Genomic DNA, 16735 nt, shown 5'->3' with positions numbered 1-16735 from the left:
GGAGTCAGCCAGAAGGGTAGCGAAGGGAATTTCAGGCAGAGGGGACATGGTATGGAATACAGAATACTCCTGACAAGCTGCCAGAGTGCAGGGAGAGAAGAGGCTCAGGAGATGGGTAGGGGCCAGCAAGACCCCACTGAGGAACTCAGACCTTCCTTTATAGCTACCTCTGAAGCAAGGGAATGCCAAGGTCAGATTCACATTTCAGCTCCACACAGCTGTGTAGGGCATGGGCTGTTTTAAAGACTGGAGGAGGCTTCAAGGCTCCAAGGAGGCAGAAACGAGGGCTGGGAACAGACCTGGATTTAAACAGTGAACATGCTTGGGCAGAATTCTCAGCCCTGCCACTCAACAACTATGTGGCCTTGAGTATGTTCTTGAATGTCTCCAAACACTAGTTTCCTAATCTGAACAGTGTGGAAGAGACAGGTACCCTTACAAACATCTTCTGAGAGAGATTAAGATGCCATGCCACATTGCTTCAAAGATGCACACATGTTACATGTGAACACTTCTGAGATCACGATGTGTTTGGTGAAAGGTGTGACTGGGGTAATGGGCACCACGTTTCCTTTTGTAGAAATGTGCCACAGTCAAAGAAATATGGTAGTGCACCTACACAAAGTCATCAGCATGATACTGACTTCCTACCTCCTTCCAGCACTACTCTTCAGTCCAAGGAATACAGTGGTTCACATTCCCTCAGCAGGAACGGACCTCTTTTTTTTTTTTTTTTAAAGGGCTCTTTGAGGTAGAGCTGAGGGAAAGGATCTATGGCTTGACTAGTTACAAAACTTTTCCTGTGGAACAGCACAATATTAAAGATGAATTCCCAACTACTTCCTGCATTCCATCTTTCTTTGTACAAAAACAGAGACAAAGGAGAAATTAATCCAGTACCTGGGCACTAGAGCTGCCAGGCAAGCTCACATCCTCTGAATGACAGTGGCCAGCATGTTCTCCCTGTACACCCACCAAAGCCCGTTCTCCTTGGGGCTCTGCTTCCACGTCACCCTTCCTGGACACCTTGCACCCCTCCTCAGACAACAGATAGCACCCCACTGTCACTCTCTCCACAGAGCTATGACAGTTAGCCACTGTTCCCTGTTTGGGAGCTGCTGATCTGACGACTGCAGCATGAGTGCTCTCCTTCTGGCAGGAATAGCGTGTAAGGTACAGAAGCTGAATTCTGACATGTGTGGCCGGAGAGAATCCTCCTTCTTCACATGAGGGGAAAAGACCCAAGGAAGGAGGCCAAAATGTAGAACTTAAGAATAGCTGGCTCTCTTGGTGGCCTTCAGATCTGTGGTTTGGACTCCTGTCTTTGGGCCTTTACGATCTGACAGCTCACCAGGCAGATTTAACTGCAACACCTGTGAGCACGTCCTGCTGGAATGGAAGCTTGGGGGAAGTTGAGGCCCTTTGCCTACTGCACATTGTTCCTGGAAACACTTCTGTACAGCCCATTAATATCTGGTTTTAACAAATTTTGGCAAATTTGTAGCTAAAAATGAAACATGGGGAAATGTTTGAAACATTAATTAAGCAAAAAAAAGTTACAAAACAGCATTAAAATATAAGGTGGGTGCAAAAGACATGATCTTTGAGCACTGGGTGTTTTTCTGTATGTTGGTAAATTGAACACCAATAAAAATTAATTTAAAAAAAAACAAAAAACAAAAGACATGATCTTGTATGTAGAAAACCTTGAAGATTCCACAGAACAAAAAAAATTTAATAAAGTTGAATGACATAAAATCAACAAACATTAGTTTCATTTCTATACATCAACAGTGAAAAATCCTAAGAAGAAACTAAGAAAACAATTCCATTTCAAATAGAATAAAAAAATACTTAGAAATAATAAACATAACCAAGAGGGCCAAAGACTTGAACACTGAAGACTAGAAAACAGGACAGAAAGAATTAAAGACACAAATAAATGGAAAAAACATCCTGTGTTCACAAACTGGAAGACTTAATACTGTTAAGAGGTCAACAATACCCAAAGTTCTACAGATTTAATGCAATGCCTATCAAAACTGCAATGATAGAGGCATTGGCTGGCTCAGTCAGTACCAAGTGTGCGAATCTTGATCTCAGGGTTGTGAGTTCCAGCTGCTTGTTGGGGAATAGAGTTCACTTTAAAAAAAAAAAAAAAAAAAAAAGCAATGACATTTTTTTGCAGAAATAGAAAAAACAATCCTATTATTCTTATGGAGTCTCATGGGACCCCGGATAGACAAAGGAATCTTGGAAAAGAACAAAGTTGGAGTCTTACACTTCCTGGTCTCAAAAGTGACTACAAAGCTACAGTAATCAAAACAGTGTTTTATTGGCATGAAAACAGACCTATAGACCAGCATAGCAGAATAGAGAGCATAGAAATAAACCCTTGCATATGTGGTCAAGTGATTTTCAACAAGGGACCAGTCCATGAGAAAAGGACAGTTTTGTTAACAAATGATGCCAGGAAAAATGAACACTCACATGCAAAAGAATGAAGCTAGATCCTTATACATATACAGAATTTAACTCAAAATGGATCAATGATCCAAATGTAAAACCCAACACTATAAAACTCAAAAAAACATGAAAGAAAGTTCAACACCACTGGATTTTGCAATGATTCTTAGATAATACCAAAGACAAAGGCATTTAAAGAAAAAAAAAAGACAAATTGGACTTCTTGAAAATTAAAAACTTTTGCCCACCAAAGGGCACTATCAACAGAATAAAAAAGCAACCCACAAAACAGGAGAAAATATTTGTTTTTGTTTTTTTTTTAAGATTTTATTTATTTATTCATGAGAAACAGAGAGAGAGAGAGGCAGAGACACAGGCAGAGGGAGAAGCAGGCTCCATACAGGGAGCCTGATGTGGGGCTCGATCCCAGGTCTCCAGGATCATGCTCTGGGCTAAAGGCAGCACTAAACTGCTGAGCCACCCGGGCTGCCCCAGGAGAAAATATTTGTAAACCACATATCTGATGAGGGATTAATGTCCAGAAATACAGAGAACTCCTAAAACTCAATGACAGAAAGCAGAAAAAAACATTCAAAAATGGGTAAAGGACTTGAACAGATATTTCTCCAAAGAAGACAGACAGATGGCCAATAAACATAAAAAGATGCTCAACATCATTAGCTACCACAAAAATGCAAATCAAAACCAGAATGAGATTATTACCTCACATCTATTAGGTCAACTACTATTGAAAAAGAGAGAAGGAAAGAATAACAAGTGCTAGTAGGGATGTGGAGAAATTGGAATCCTGTGCATTGCTGGTGGGAATGTAAAATGGTATAGCCATTATCAAGGCAGTATGGACATTCTTTAAAAAATTAAAAATAGAATTACTCATGATCCAGCAATTCCACCTCTGGATATATATCCAAAAGAATTGAAAGCAGGATCTGGAAGAGATATTGTACACCCAGGTTCACAGCAGCATTAGTCACAATAGCCATGAAGTAGAAGCAATATAAGAATTCATTGACAGATGCATGGATAAGCAAACTGTGGTGTATACATATAACAGAGTATCATTTAGCCTTACAGAGGAAAAAGATTCTGATGCAGTCTACAACATGGATGAATCCTGAAAACGTTATAATTAACATAAGCTAGTCACAAATAATACATGATGTAATTTATATGAGGTATCTAGAGCAGTCAAATTTATAGACAGAAAGTAGAGTGGTGATTGCCAGGGCCTGGAAGTAGGGAGAAGTTTTAGTTTGCAAGATGAAGAAGCTCTGGAGATTGGTTTTACAACAGTGTGAACATACAAAACACTACTGAATTATACACCTGAAAGGTGGTTAAGATGATAAATTTTGTTAAGTATATTTTGCCACAACTTGAAAAAATGCTAACCCAAACCAAACCAAACCAATCTATCTATATACCTATATAACTCTATCCACATACCTACCTACCTATCTGTAAGGTATGGGGCATGAGAGGGTTATAAGAGGTATTCATTCCAACTCCTCAATGCCTTGACTATAGTGGTGGATACATGAACCTACACAGGTGAAACACTATAGAGAACTAAACAACCAGGGGTGCCTGGGTGTCTCTTCAGTCAATAAAGCCACTGACTCTTGATTTCCGCTTAGGTTCTGATCTCGGGTCCCAGGATTGAGCCGTGTCGGGCTCCATGCTCAGCACAAAGTAGGCTTGTCCCTCTGCCTCTGCTCCTCCTCGGTGTGCTCTCTCTCTCTCAAATAAATAAATAAAATTACTAAAAAAAAAAAAAAAAAAAAAAAAAAAAGAAAGAAAGAAAAAAAAAAAAGAACTAACCTCCTACCCAAACACAAATGAGTACAAATACAAGTGGAGAAGTCTGAGTAAGACAGATGGATTGTGTCAATATCAATGTCAATGTGATATTACACTGTTTTAAAAATGTTACCAGTGGGAGAAACTGAGAAGAGAGTACAAAGAATCTCTTAGTATTGTTTCATTCCACTGTGTGGTCATCTACAACTATCTCAATAATAAGTACACACATATCTATGGTCTGTTTTTAAATATGCCTGTGTGGGGCAGCCCAGATGGCTCAGCAGTTTAGTGCCGCCTTCCGCCCAGGGTGTGATCCTGGAGACCCGGGATTGAGTCCCATGTCAGGCTCCCTGCATGGAGCCTGCTTCTCCCTCTGCCTGTGTCTCTGCCTCTCTCTCTCTCTCTCTCTCTCTCTCTCTCTGTGTGTGTGTCTCTCATGAATAAATAAATAAAATCTAATATATATATATATATACACACACACACACAAGTATATATGGATGTGTGTAGTAATATAAAATAAAGATAAATATCAAAACATCAGTGGCTGTCAGCAAAACAGACTCCTAATGCAGGTGATAATGTGTATTTACATCTACAACCAGCCATCTCTTGAGAGACATGTGTACCTAAACACTCTAATGTGCAGCTCGTTCCTCTATCCAGCTGTCTACAGACATTTCATCTTTAACTTCTCCATAATGGAACTCCCAATCTTCCACCCAAACCTGCTCTACCCATCATCTTCCCATCAGCAAAGACCATGCCTGGGACAGGGGAAACCAACAGGCCCAGCACAACGCGCCACCCCCCCGTGACTTTTCTGGCCTCATCTTCTGCCTCCGCCCCCAATCATTGGCCTCATGCCCTGGCCTCCCCTCTGTTCCTAGAATGAGCAGGAGTGCTTCCACAGAGTGCCCTGCACTGCTTCCTTCCCGGACACACACATTTTTTTCTCATCATCTTTTAGTCTTTGCTCAAATGCCACCCTCTCACTGAGATCTGCCCTAAGCACTCTACCTGAAAGGACTACTTCCTCAACTTGGCACAACCAATCCCAATTCTCATCTACTTTTTTTCTTAGCAATTTCTTACATATTGTATAATTTCCTTTACTGCATGTTTGTCCACCCCAACCACCAGAATGTAAACTCTGGGAGCTCAGTAATTTTTGTCTGTTTTAGTCACAGAGTCACCATGGTACCTAGAGCTGTGGCTAGGCAGACACTATGTACTTGTTAAGTACTTGTTAATTGCTGGAGAAAGTCTGCACCAGAGGCCCCAAATTCAAAAACGCCTTCAGGGTCGCTAGCATCCCAATCTTCGAAAGGCAGGGTCTTCATCTCCTGAACTGAGGACTCAGATATCACTAAGCACCTGCATGGGAGGCATGGCCTTCCTTGGCTGGTTCACAAAGCCATCTGCTGCTGTTATCTCTATTGCTTTCAACCACAAAACTTCTCCAGTCTCCTCAAGTAAGCACTACTATGATGACATCTCATAGGTATCAGGTGGCTGAAAGATTCAAAACACAGCACAGGAAGGAAGCTGTAGCAATCATGCAACTGTGTGTGTGTGTGTGTGTGTGTGTGTGTGTGTGTGTAGCAATCATGCAACTGTTTTAGTGTGTGTGTGTGTTTTGCCACAAAGTGAAGTAAAAGAAAGTTACAGACATACCATTTATAAACCTTAATCACTTCTCCTGCAGCATTTGCCAATGCATAATCTAGGAAGTTTTGCTAACAGTCACTACCTGTTTCTTCATACTTTTTTCTCCTTTACTTTTGCAGAACAGAGATATTCCTTAAAAGTTACCTGCAAAATAGAGTTCTCTAAACATAATCATCTCTTCTATACAGTTTCCATTAGAAAATTAAGAGCAGGGACACCTGGGTGACTCAGCAGTTGGGCGTCTGCCTTCGGCTCGGCGTGATCCCAGGATCCAGGACTGAATCCCGCATCGGGATCCCTGCATGGAGCCTGCTTCTACCTCTGCCTCTCTCTCTCTGTGTCTCTCATGAATAAATAAATAAATATTTTTTTAAAAATTAAGAGCAATTAAAACATTTCTATGGGGGCTGGAAATCTACTAACTGATTTACAATTAAGAAAGTAACACTATAGCTAATAATACTGTATCCCACACTTGAAAGTTGAGGAAAGTAAATCTTCAAAGTTTTCATCTCAGGACTCCTGTGGGCTCAGTGGTTGGGCGCCTGCCTTTGGCTCAGGTTGTGATCCTCGGATCCAGGATCGAGTCCTGCATCGGGCTCCCTGCAAGGAGCCTGCTTCTCCCTCTGCCTATGTCTCTGCCTCTCCTCTCAATCTGTGTCTCTCATGCATAAATAAATAAATCTTAAAAAAAAAAAAAAGTTTTCATCTCAAGAAAAAAATTCTGTGTCTATGTATGGTGATGGATGTTAACTACACTTACTGTGGTGATCATTTTGTGATACACAAATACGGGATCATTATGTTAACATTAATGCTATATGTTAATTATACCTCAATTTAAAAAAAAAGGAAAAAAATAAACCTGCAGGATTTTTTAAGTAGAAAATGCACAGCAACATTTTAGCTATTCCAGTTATACCTGCAATGCAAGATCTGAAGGGGGGCTATACAATAAAAACACTGAATTTGTCATGGTATCAGGGATTTGGCTAAGATCTTAAAGAATCTAGATACTTCTACATTGTGGTATGTACACTAAATGTGTTTTTTTAAAAGCACCAAGTTACTCAGTTCTTTCTTTCCAAATGGTCTCAAGGACCATATAAAAAGTTTTAGCATTTTCTAGTTTTTCCTAAATTGAACAAGTTATTACTGTGATAATAAGAATTCTAAGTGCCCGATCACAAAATGCTTCATTATCCAGATCCACTCATACACCATAAGACATATCCTAGTATAATTATATGACAATTGTCTCTAGCCAAAAATGTAGGTGTTTGTCCTATTCCTTAACAATATCTCTAGAATAGAGCTCCAGTGTTTTCAAAAGGGAGAAGATGAAGAAGCCATTTATCAAACAGGACACTGCCCATGTAGTGGCATCACTTGGCTTACCTTGTCTAATTGAATCCCGGCTCTTCCTTTCCATCTGCTCTATTCTCTTACTGATCCCACTGGACGACAATGCTGCCCTTTGCCCAGGAGCCACCCCATCTCACATCCCACATTCTACCCTGGTGACACTACCTTCACAGTATGTTTATAACTCAAACTTTCTAGAGGTGCAAACATTCCATATCTTGAGTTGGGAATGAGTTAGAGAGTGTATTTGTTTGCCAAAATTCATCAAATCGTATACAAACTGTCTATACATTTCACTATGTGAACTATACTTACATATTTATATAATTTATGTACCTAATTTTATATAATTAAAAATATATAAAATATGCAAAAATAATATACATACACTAATACAGAATCCAGCCATTTCTCATCAGCACAGTTACCTCCATCACCCTGGTCCAAACCACAGTCATCTCTCGCCTGGATCATTGCAACTGCCTCTTAAATGGGTTTCCCAGCTCTCTTTTTGCCCCAACACCCATTTTAGTCCCAGTGCAGAAGTCAGAAGGGTCTGTAATAGTCAAGTCAGGCCACATTACTCCTCTGCTCACATGGCACTGGGAACTGAAGTCTAACAGACACCAGGTCCTCCCAGTCAATCCCCAGCTCTCTCCAGCCTCAACTCTTAGTGCTCTTGCCCATTTGCTGCTCCACTCTCACTCCAAATCAGAGACATCCATGCTATTCCTAAAACCCACCAGGCATGTTCTGGGTGTTCTCTCTGGCGGGAATGCTCCTCCTTCAGATAGCTTCCTTCCTCACCTCCATCAGGCCTGGCATGGATGCTGTGGTACTAGGCCAGGGCCCTTCCCTCCAGGAATGAAGCACCTGCCCCCAGCTGCAGGAGTGTCGGCAGTCTATGAAAACTCCCAGGGGAGGTCTTCTCCATAGGGGACCCACCCTAATGGAAGAACTGCTTTGAGCAAGGTCAGGTCTCCTCCCTAGGACAGCCTGGGCCCAATGACTGTGGATGTGGCTATAGAAAGCCCTGGCCCTTCACCCAATTCAGGACACTCACAAGGACTAGCTGCAGAGCCTCCAAAAGGGTCGGCTACAGCTTTCGTTGCACTTTTGCACTACAGCTCAACTTCTTCCTGTCCAGTCCTGATTCCAGCACTCTTCAATAGTTTTCCTGTACACAAGCCTCTCTCAGAGTCTGCTTCCTGTGACATTCTGCTCAAGTTACCTTCACACTCAGGCTTTCCCTACTTAAAATTCTCTCACCCTCCACCCCTACCACAGCACTCCTTATCTGTCTCTCCCCACATCTAACCCATCTAATGCTCTCTGCAACTGGTCTTGTTTATGATGTCTGCTGTTGCTCTCTCTAGTGAGCTCCCCTTCTTCATCAACCTGTCCACTTAGACAAGATGCCTCCAGCAAATATCCCTCCCAGTCTCACTGTCTAGAATACATCATCACATGCCGTTCCCCAAAAGATCCTGCTATGCTGCTTGGTTCACTGCTCCATTTCCAGCACTTGGCCCTGGCACACAATCTGTACTCATTGTTCATTGAATGGTGAATTCACTGAGTGCCTCTCTGTGCAGAACCTTCTGATGGGACAATGCAGCAGACTTGGAGTCAGTTCCTATGAAGGTCTATTCCTGGCCCTCAAATGAGGCTCACTGCCTCTTCTGGCTGTCCCTCATTACAGGGCAACTTCCCTATGACTTGGTCTGTTCTAGGTTGGTTAATGCATCAAAGCAGGTATTGCTTTCAAAAGCAATGAGTTTTGACCTAAATGGGTTTTCTTTTTGCCAGAGGTGTTCTAAACCTCTTGCTGTTTGTTTCATCTATTCTTTTCCCTAAAATGCTCTCAACCCTTGCCTCTGCTTCTGACACTTCCACAGCAGCAGTGCCTTTCCTACCACCTCAATCCACTTCCCATCAAGGCTCAGCCCTAGGTACACTGACAAACCAGGCCCTTGTCCCTAGAGCTATGATGGCTCACTTTTGTGTAACTCTGGTTTCTACCTGCCCTGTATTCTAGAATGTGGTCTATCTGTCCTTCTCTCCCACCTACAACACAGCCTTCCATACAAGCCTTATTTACTTCTGATCACCACAGGCCTCCTCTCCAGAAGGGTTCAAAGTTTTGTTCATTAATAAGCAGAAGATCCACATGTGTGTTATCTCGGGTAAAATGCCACCCATTTTGTTCTGAATCTTCATGAGGAATTTTGGTCATTTAAGAAAAAAAAATCTGGGCAGTCCCGGTGGCCCAGGGGTTTGGCACCGCCTTCAACCCGGGGTGTGATCCTGGAGACCTGGGATCGAGTCCCATGTCGGGCTCTCCGCATGGAGCCTGCTTTGCCCTCTGCCTGTGTCTCTGCCTCTCTCTTTCTCACTGTGCCTGTCATGAATAAATAAATAAAATCTAAATAAAATAAAATAAAATAAAATAAATAAAATAAAATAAAATAAAATAAAATAAAATAAAATAAAATAAAATAAAATAATAAAATCAGGGGATCCCTGGGTGGCTCAGCGGTTAAGTGCCTGCCTTTGGCCCAGGGCGCGATCCTGGAGACCTGGGATCGAGTCCCGTGTCGGGTTCCCAGCATGGAGCCTGCTTCTTCCTCTGCCTCTCTCTCTCTCTCTCTTTCTCTCTCTCTCTCTTTCCCTCTCTCTCTCAAATGAATGAATAAATAAATCTTTTAAAAAAAATCAATCGGGATCCCTGGGTGGCGCAGCGGTTTGGCGCCTGCCTTTGGCCCAGGGCGCGATCCTGGAGACCCGGGATCGAATCCCACGTCAGGCTCCCGGTGCATGGAGCCTGCTTCTCCCTCTGCCTGTGTCTCTGCCTCTCTCTCTATCTCTCTGTGACTATCATAAATAAAAAAAATAAAAAATAAAAAAAAATAAAAAAAATCAATCTACTGTCTTCAGGCATGACTCTGAGAGAGAGAGCATGAGAGAGCTCAGATTTTCTGAGCCTTCACAGGTAGCAGATGAGGCTAGTATTATTGGCTTCATTTAACAAATCAGGAAATGAGATAAAAAGAACCTTCTGTAACACATATTTGGTGAGGAGCAGGGCACAGATAGACTCAGGACTACCTGACTCCAAAATAAAAAGCAAAATTCTTGTCCTCAAGAAGCTTATCTATTTGGAACCATGAGACGAATACACGAAATGGCAAACAATGATAAAGATGTTCTTGTCTAAAGCAGGATTTCTCAACCTCAGCACCGCTGACATTTTAGGCCAGCTTTATTGTGGGGGAATGTCCTATATGCTGTAGTGTTTAGCAGCAGACCTGCCTTCTATCTGCCAGTAGCACACCCCTTCAGTTGTGAAAATAAAACATTTTTCCAGATATTGGCCTGTTTAAGAACCCCTGATGTAGACAAACTGCAAAGCTTATCTTAGTGACCACTGCAATCATAAAATATCACCACTAGGATCCCCCCCAGCCTGTTCTCAGAGATAGGTCTGCAGTACTCCTCTAGCAGCTGTGCAGGAGTCCACACCCACTGCTGACTTCATTATTGTACCACACTGCCTGCATTGCCCCTTCAAGCTTATTTATTTTCATCAGTATGTGTCTCAGAAAGATGTCTTGAAATCCTTTCTAGAAAGACACAGAGTAGGGGGGAAAATAATCCAATTACAGGGCAGGAGGAAAAACACACACCATAAAGCAATGTGATTAACTGACAAATTATCCCAGTGTTGAAAATTTGCCAAATGCCTTTTTACAACAATGCCATCAAAGTGTGAGCCGGAGGCCAAGGGAGGACAAGAGTTCTTTCAGTTTGGTCCTTCTAGTTAGAATGGGCTTCCTTGATAAGCTGAGCACAGACACTGTCTGACCAGGAGTGAAAAATTCCAGAAACTCTCAGGAGAAAAGGCCCAGAGATGGGAAGAACCATGAATCTAAATGAAATTTTCTTTTTTTTTTTTAAGATTTTATTTATTTATTCATGAGAAACACAGAAAGAGACAGAGAGAGGTAGAGACATAGGCAGAGGGAGAAGCAGGCTCTATTTTTTTTTAATTTTTATTTTATTTATTTATTTATTTATTTATTTATTTATTTATTTATGATAGTCACAGAGAGAGAGAGAGAGGCAGAGACACAGGCAGAGGGAGAAGCAGGCTCCATGCACCGGGAGCCTGACGTGGGATTCGATCCCGGGTCTCCAGGATCCCGCCCTGGGCCAAAGGCAGGCGCCAAACCGCTGCGCCACCCAGGGATCCCGGGAGAAGCAGGCTCCATGCAGGGAGCTTGATGTGGGATTAATCCAAGTCTCCAGGATCATGCCTTTGGGCTGAAGGCTCAGCACTAAACCGCTGAGCCACCCAGGCTGACTTCAATGAAATTTTCTAAATTAATTTTTTCTACAACCAAAATTCATTCACTTTCTGACTTAACTTAGAAATGCACTCTATTTTGGTCAAGCCTAAAATAAAAATAAGTATATAAGGAATACTATATCCAAGAACACAGAGTAAAACAGGCATATGTGTTAACAGTGGCTAGCACACATAAGTTCCATATAAGTGATAAATATCATTGCTCTTATTGTGTATCTTAATTTTTTTTTAAAGACTTTATTTATTTATTCATGAGAGACACAGAGAGAGAGGCAGAGACACAGGCAGAGAGTGAAGCAGGCTCCATGCAGGGAACCCGATGTGGGACTCGATCCCAGGACCCCAGGGTCACGCCCTGGGAGGAAGGCAGATGCTAAACTGCTGAGCCACCCAGATCCCCACTGTGTATCTTAATTTAAGACTGTCTTTTATATTTGGCTACAGAATGAAAGCACAGGAACAAATCTTATATTTCCTCAACTTTACCAAGGCCTAGAAGTGAAGTCACAAGCCTAAGAATTTACAGCCAATAAATGATGGCATCTTGAATCCAGTCTGATTCCATGTTCTAGGCTCATTTTGCTGTGATGTAACAACTTGAAGATTTATTAACTTACCGATCACCTTAGAGCAGTGATTCTCAACTGGGGCTGATTCTGGCTACCAGGGGATATTGGCAACATCTGGAGACATTTTGATTGTCACAACTGGGTGTGTGTGGGGGTGGTGGCACTGGTATCCCGACGGGTTGAAGCCAGGGATGCTAACATCCTATGACAGACACATGGGATGGTCCTCACAACAATTATATGGTCCAAAATGTCAACAGTGCTAAGGCTGAGAAACCCTACCTTACAGGAAAGTTCTTGCCACTATTATTGGTCAGGAAAATGGAGACTGACAGTATGCTCACACCCCAACAGGTAATTTTTTTTTTTAATTTTTTATTTATTTATGATAGTCACAGAGAGAGAGAGAGAGGCAGAGACACAGGCAGAGGGAGAAGCAGGCTCCATGCACCGGGAGCCTGATGTGGGATTCGATCCCGGGTCTCCAGGATCGCGCCCTGGGCCAAAGGCAGGCGCCAAACTGCTGCGCCACCCAGGGATCCCCCAACAGGTAATTTTTTCTTTGCCTTTAGCCTGCTCTATTCTAGCTGGCCTCTCCACTATGGCTGAATGGATTCTGACAGAACAGGGAAAACGCTGGGCTCTCAGCTCCTTCCTTCTTGGGAGTCCCAGACACCAGAAAAAGTATGTTCGGCCACATAACGAGTCAGGAGACATGAACACAGAGTCAAGAAGCCAAAAAGTGCGATGATGCACTCTCCACAGCACCATGGTCTTAGGGGTTTGTTAATCCAAAATAAGCGTGACTTCACTGGCCACTACCCACAACTCTGGTTTCTGGCTAAGCAGCCCCTGCTCCCAGCAGCTCCAACTATTTACCAGTCTTCAAGAGACTGCTCAGGAGTGACCCAGATCATCAACATGTCCTTCAAGATAGTGGTAATTTACCCTGGCAGTCCTTTTGAGCGCTTGAAGAGACAGAGGCTGATTTCAGGAAATTTTAAAAGAAAGGAAAGTTAAATCCTATCCTGCCAGACTCAGTTTCTTTTATTACTATCTCTTAGATTTCTAAAGCACTTTATAGTCTGGGAAGCACTTCTGTGTCTACCTTTGCAACTAAAGATCACAACTATACTATGAAGAGCAGATACCATCCTGTTCCATCCTAGGACCATGGAGAGACTGTGGCAACAAGACGCCAAGGCCCACTGCTCTACCCACTCTGTCCGGCTGGGATGTTTGGCTGCTGCTTCAGTCGCAGACTCTCACTCATTTGTACCTAATCACTTAAGCGTCTTGACATACTTATGCTTACACAGCATAACACTTGTGTCCTACGGAAGAGCTTATTATGGCAAGAGGTAGAAGAGAGACTGAAGAAAGGTAGACTACACACAAAAATTGATCTATGGGGTTCCTTTTTTTTTTAAAAATTTTTATTTATTTATGATAGTCACACAGAGAGAGAGAAAGAGAGAGAGAGAGAGAGGCACAGACACAGGCAGAGGGAGGAGCAGGCTCCATGCACCGGGAGCCTGACGTGGGATTCGATCCCAGTTCTCCAGGATTGCGCGCCCCGGGCCAAAGGCAGGCGCCAAATTGCTGCGCCACCCAGGGATCCCAATCTATGGGGTTCCTAAGCAGGTCAGTCAGTTGAGCGGCTTTTTTAAAAAATATTTTATATATTTATTCATGAGAGACACACAGAGAGAGGCAGAGACATAGGCAGAGGGAGAAGCAGGCTTGACGCCCTGAAGCTGAAGTCAGACACTCAATCACTGAGCCACCCAGGTGTCCCTGAGTGGCTGACTCTTGATTTCCTCTCCAGTCATAACCTTGGGGTCTTATGATTGAGCCCCTCATCTGGCTCTGTGCTCAATGGGTAGTCGGCTTGAGGATTCTCTCTTGGGCTCTCTTTGCGTCTCCCCCCTGTTCGCACCCTCTCCTCTTCTCTCTCAAATAAATAAGTAAATCTTTAAAAAAATGATCTAGACCAAGCATTTAAAAATAAAAATTCCTTCAGACCTTCACTTACAGAGCAAAATTTTTCCTTTTCTGACTCACGAGCACCATAATTTATAATTACTGAACATTTGCCCAGTTCTCCAGGGAAAGATATACACACTACACATCAGGAAAAGCTCTTGGAAGTCAGGTACAGGAAAAAATGCAACTGAGTTGCAAAAGTTGCACTTTTGCTTTCATGCACAGTAAGCCTACCTGTGTGTGTGTAAATTACAGAAACTTCAGCTTACCTGTTGCAACCAATATTTACCATAGATCCTCTGTACAGAGGTATTGTTGAATGTAGCAGGGAATACAGAGGGGAATGAGGCGGTCCCCTGCCCTAAGGGAGTGGGTGGTGGAGGGGGGCCTATGGAAAGTACACCCACAGGGACAGGGCACATCTAGTGGAATAAAACAGGAGGAATGTTAACAGAAACTGTAATCTCATCTGGACCCTGAAAAATGAGAGATGTCACGAACCAAGACAGAAGGGGAGAGAACACATGTGACTGAACCAACATAGAAGTTCAATCCAGTTGCAGCAGCAGAACGCATCCTAGAATTAAGTTCAAAACTAAAAAGCTACACATGTCTTAAAAGGGGGCCTGTACTTGCTCTCAAAGAAAATACTAGCTCCCTCTAGTCGAGCTGCAAAGTAGAAATGAGGAACAAGACAGAATCAGGGTGACCCTTCTCCTGCCAGCAGAGACAGGCTGGAATCAGGGCTCCTGGCCCCAAGCTGCTTCAGTGCTGTCAGCAAGGGGATGGGGTCTCAGATCTCATTCTCTCTCTCTCTCTCTCTCTCTCTCTCTCCCTCTCTCTCTCCTCCCCCCCTCACCTCCCTGGGGAGCAAGGGCCACCTCCTGCAGCAGCTGTGCCAACACAGTACAACTATGAGGAACTGCTCTACCAGTCTGGGGGGCTGATTTGTCCTTAGCCACAAGATGGGAAGTCTGTTTCTCCGGGGTGTGCTTTGGGAGGCCCCTCTCCTCCATCACTCCTTGCCCGGGGGCTCCAACCCAAGACACCCTCACATCTCAGCTCAGCATAAAGGTGGTTCGTTCAGCTGGGGGACCTCGGGGACCGAGCCACAGGTCCCCAAATGGGGGCACCATCACCGGATTCAGGCCTCGGCCATGGCAGTACCAGCCCCTCCAACAGGGTTGGTTTCAGGTGTTCACCCCACCACTGAGGGTCCACAGTGGGGCCCGGCCCCGGGTTTCGGCCCCTGGACCGTCCGAGCACATCCTGGCGGATGCAGACGAGTGGCAGGCGCTGGCCGGCGCCCAGGGCCGCTCCCCGGAGGCAGGCCGCGGCTCCTCCGCGGACCACGGGTGGGCGACCGCGGGTCCGGTGCAGGCGCCGGCATGCGGGCGGATTCGCCGAGGCCCGGCGGAGCACGTGCCCGTGCCCGCAGGCTGCCCCGGGCGGAGGACAAAGTCCGCTCCGCCGACCCCCCGCAATTTGGGCACCGGGCGCGTCGGGGCGAGGCGGGCAGGGCCTGCGCGCCGCTCGGACCTCCCCGCAGACCCCGACCCGACTCCGGGCTCGGCCTTCCGCGACCCCTGCGCGCACTCACCATTGTGGTTGACCCAGGTCGGCTTCAGGAGCTTCATTGTTCGGCCGCCGCCGCCGCCGGGCTGAGGCGAGAGCCGCGTCCCTCAGCGCGCCCGGGCCATGGAGCCACCGCCGCCGCTTCCTCCCGCGCCGCTCTCCGGCCGCCGCCCGCCCCGCGCCCTCAGCGCCGCCGCGCCATCGCCGGCCCGCGCCCCCCGCCGCCGCCACAGCCGCCCCCTGCGCTCGGCCGCCGCCGCCGCCGCCACAGCCGCATCCCCTGCGCCGCTCCTCCTCCGGCGGCTCCCGGGCAACGCCGGAAGTCACGGCGCGCACCTGCCAAATCGCCCCGGCGGGAAACCGCTCCCCGCGCGGACGGGGCCGCCCGGGCTCCTCCACGGGCCGGGGCACAGCGGGGCGGCTCCGCTGGGGGCGCGCCCCGGGCGCGGCCGCCGCCAAAGGGGGAGCTAGGAGGACTGCCGGCGAGCGGCGCCTCGAGCGGCGGCCTGGGCCGGCGGGGTCAGGCGGGGTCGGGACCGCGCGGACGGCCTCTCCCCAGCTCCACCTCGCGGGTTCCCAGTCCTACTCCTGAGCTAGCTTCCGTCATTCATCGGTACGCGTTTATTGGGCATCTCGCGAGGGCCGGGCCACGTGCCGGAGCTGGACGCTGTGCCTGCGGGGACAGCGGCCCTGGGCTCGGACAGACGTGGGGGGATGAGCAAGCCCCGGGGGTGGGGGTCACGGGGGAGGCCGAGACGAGCGCGCTTATGGAAGATCGGGGCCGTTTTCACAGACGTGGGCACCTGGACCCAGAAGGACGCCCGCCCGGCCACTCCGGCTGCACTGCGGGGCCCTGGCCCTGGCCCTGGCCCTGGCCCTGGCGGGGACGCCACCGACCGGCCGGAGCTAC

At 45.9% G+C, this 16735-nt stretch overlaps 1 protein-coding gene across 2 annotated transcripts in view; it reads right to left on the bottom strand.

Moving 5' to 3' along the window:
• The window catches only part of LOC121475447 (protein HIRA), an 89738-nt gene extending 73718 nt beyond the window's left edge, over positions 1-16020 (bottom strand). For both annotated transcript variants that reach the window (XM_041728735.1, XM_041728737.1), the window contains exon 1: positions 15851-16020. In XM_041728735.1, coding sequence (XP_041584669.1) covers positions 15851-15887 — 37 coding nt within the window. In that variant the 5' untranslated portion in view covers positions 15888-16020. The remainder of the gene's footprint in view (positions 1-15850) is intronic.
• Between the last annotated feature and the right edge of the window lie 715 nt (positions 16021-16735).

This window comes from Vulpes lagopus, chromosome 14 (assembly GCF_018345385.1).
Source record: "Vulpes lagopus strain Blue_001 chromosome 14, ASM1834538v1, whole genome shotgun sequence".
Lineage (NCBI taxonomy): Eukaryota > Metazoa > Chordata > Mammalia > Carnivora > Canidae > Vulpes > Vulpes lagopus.
Note: the sequence above shows the minus strand (reverse complement) of the source record. Positions and strands in the feature narration are given on the sequence as shown.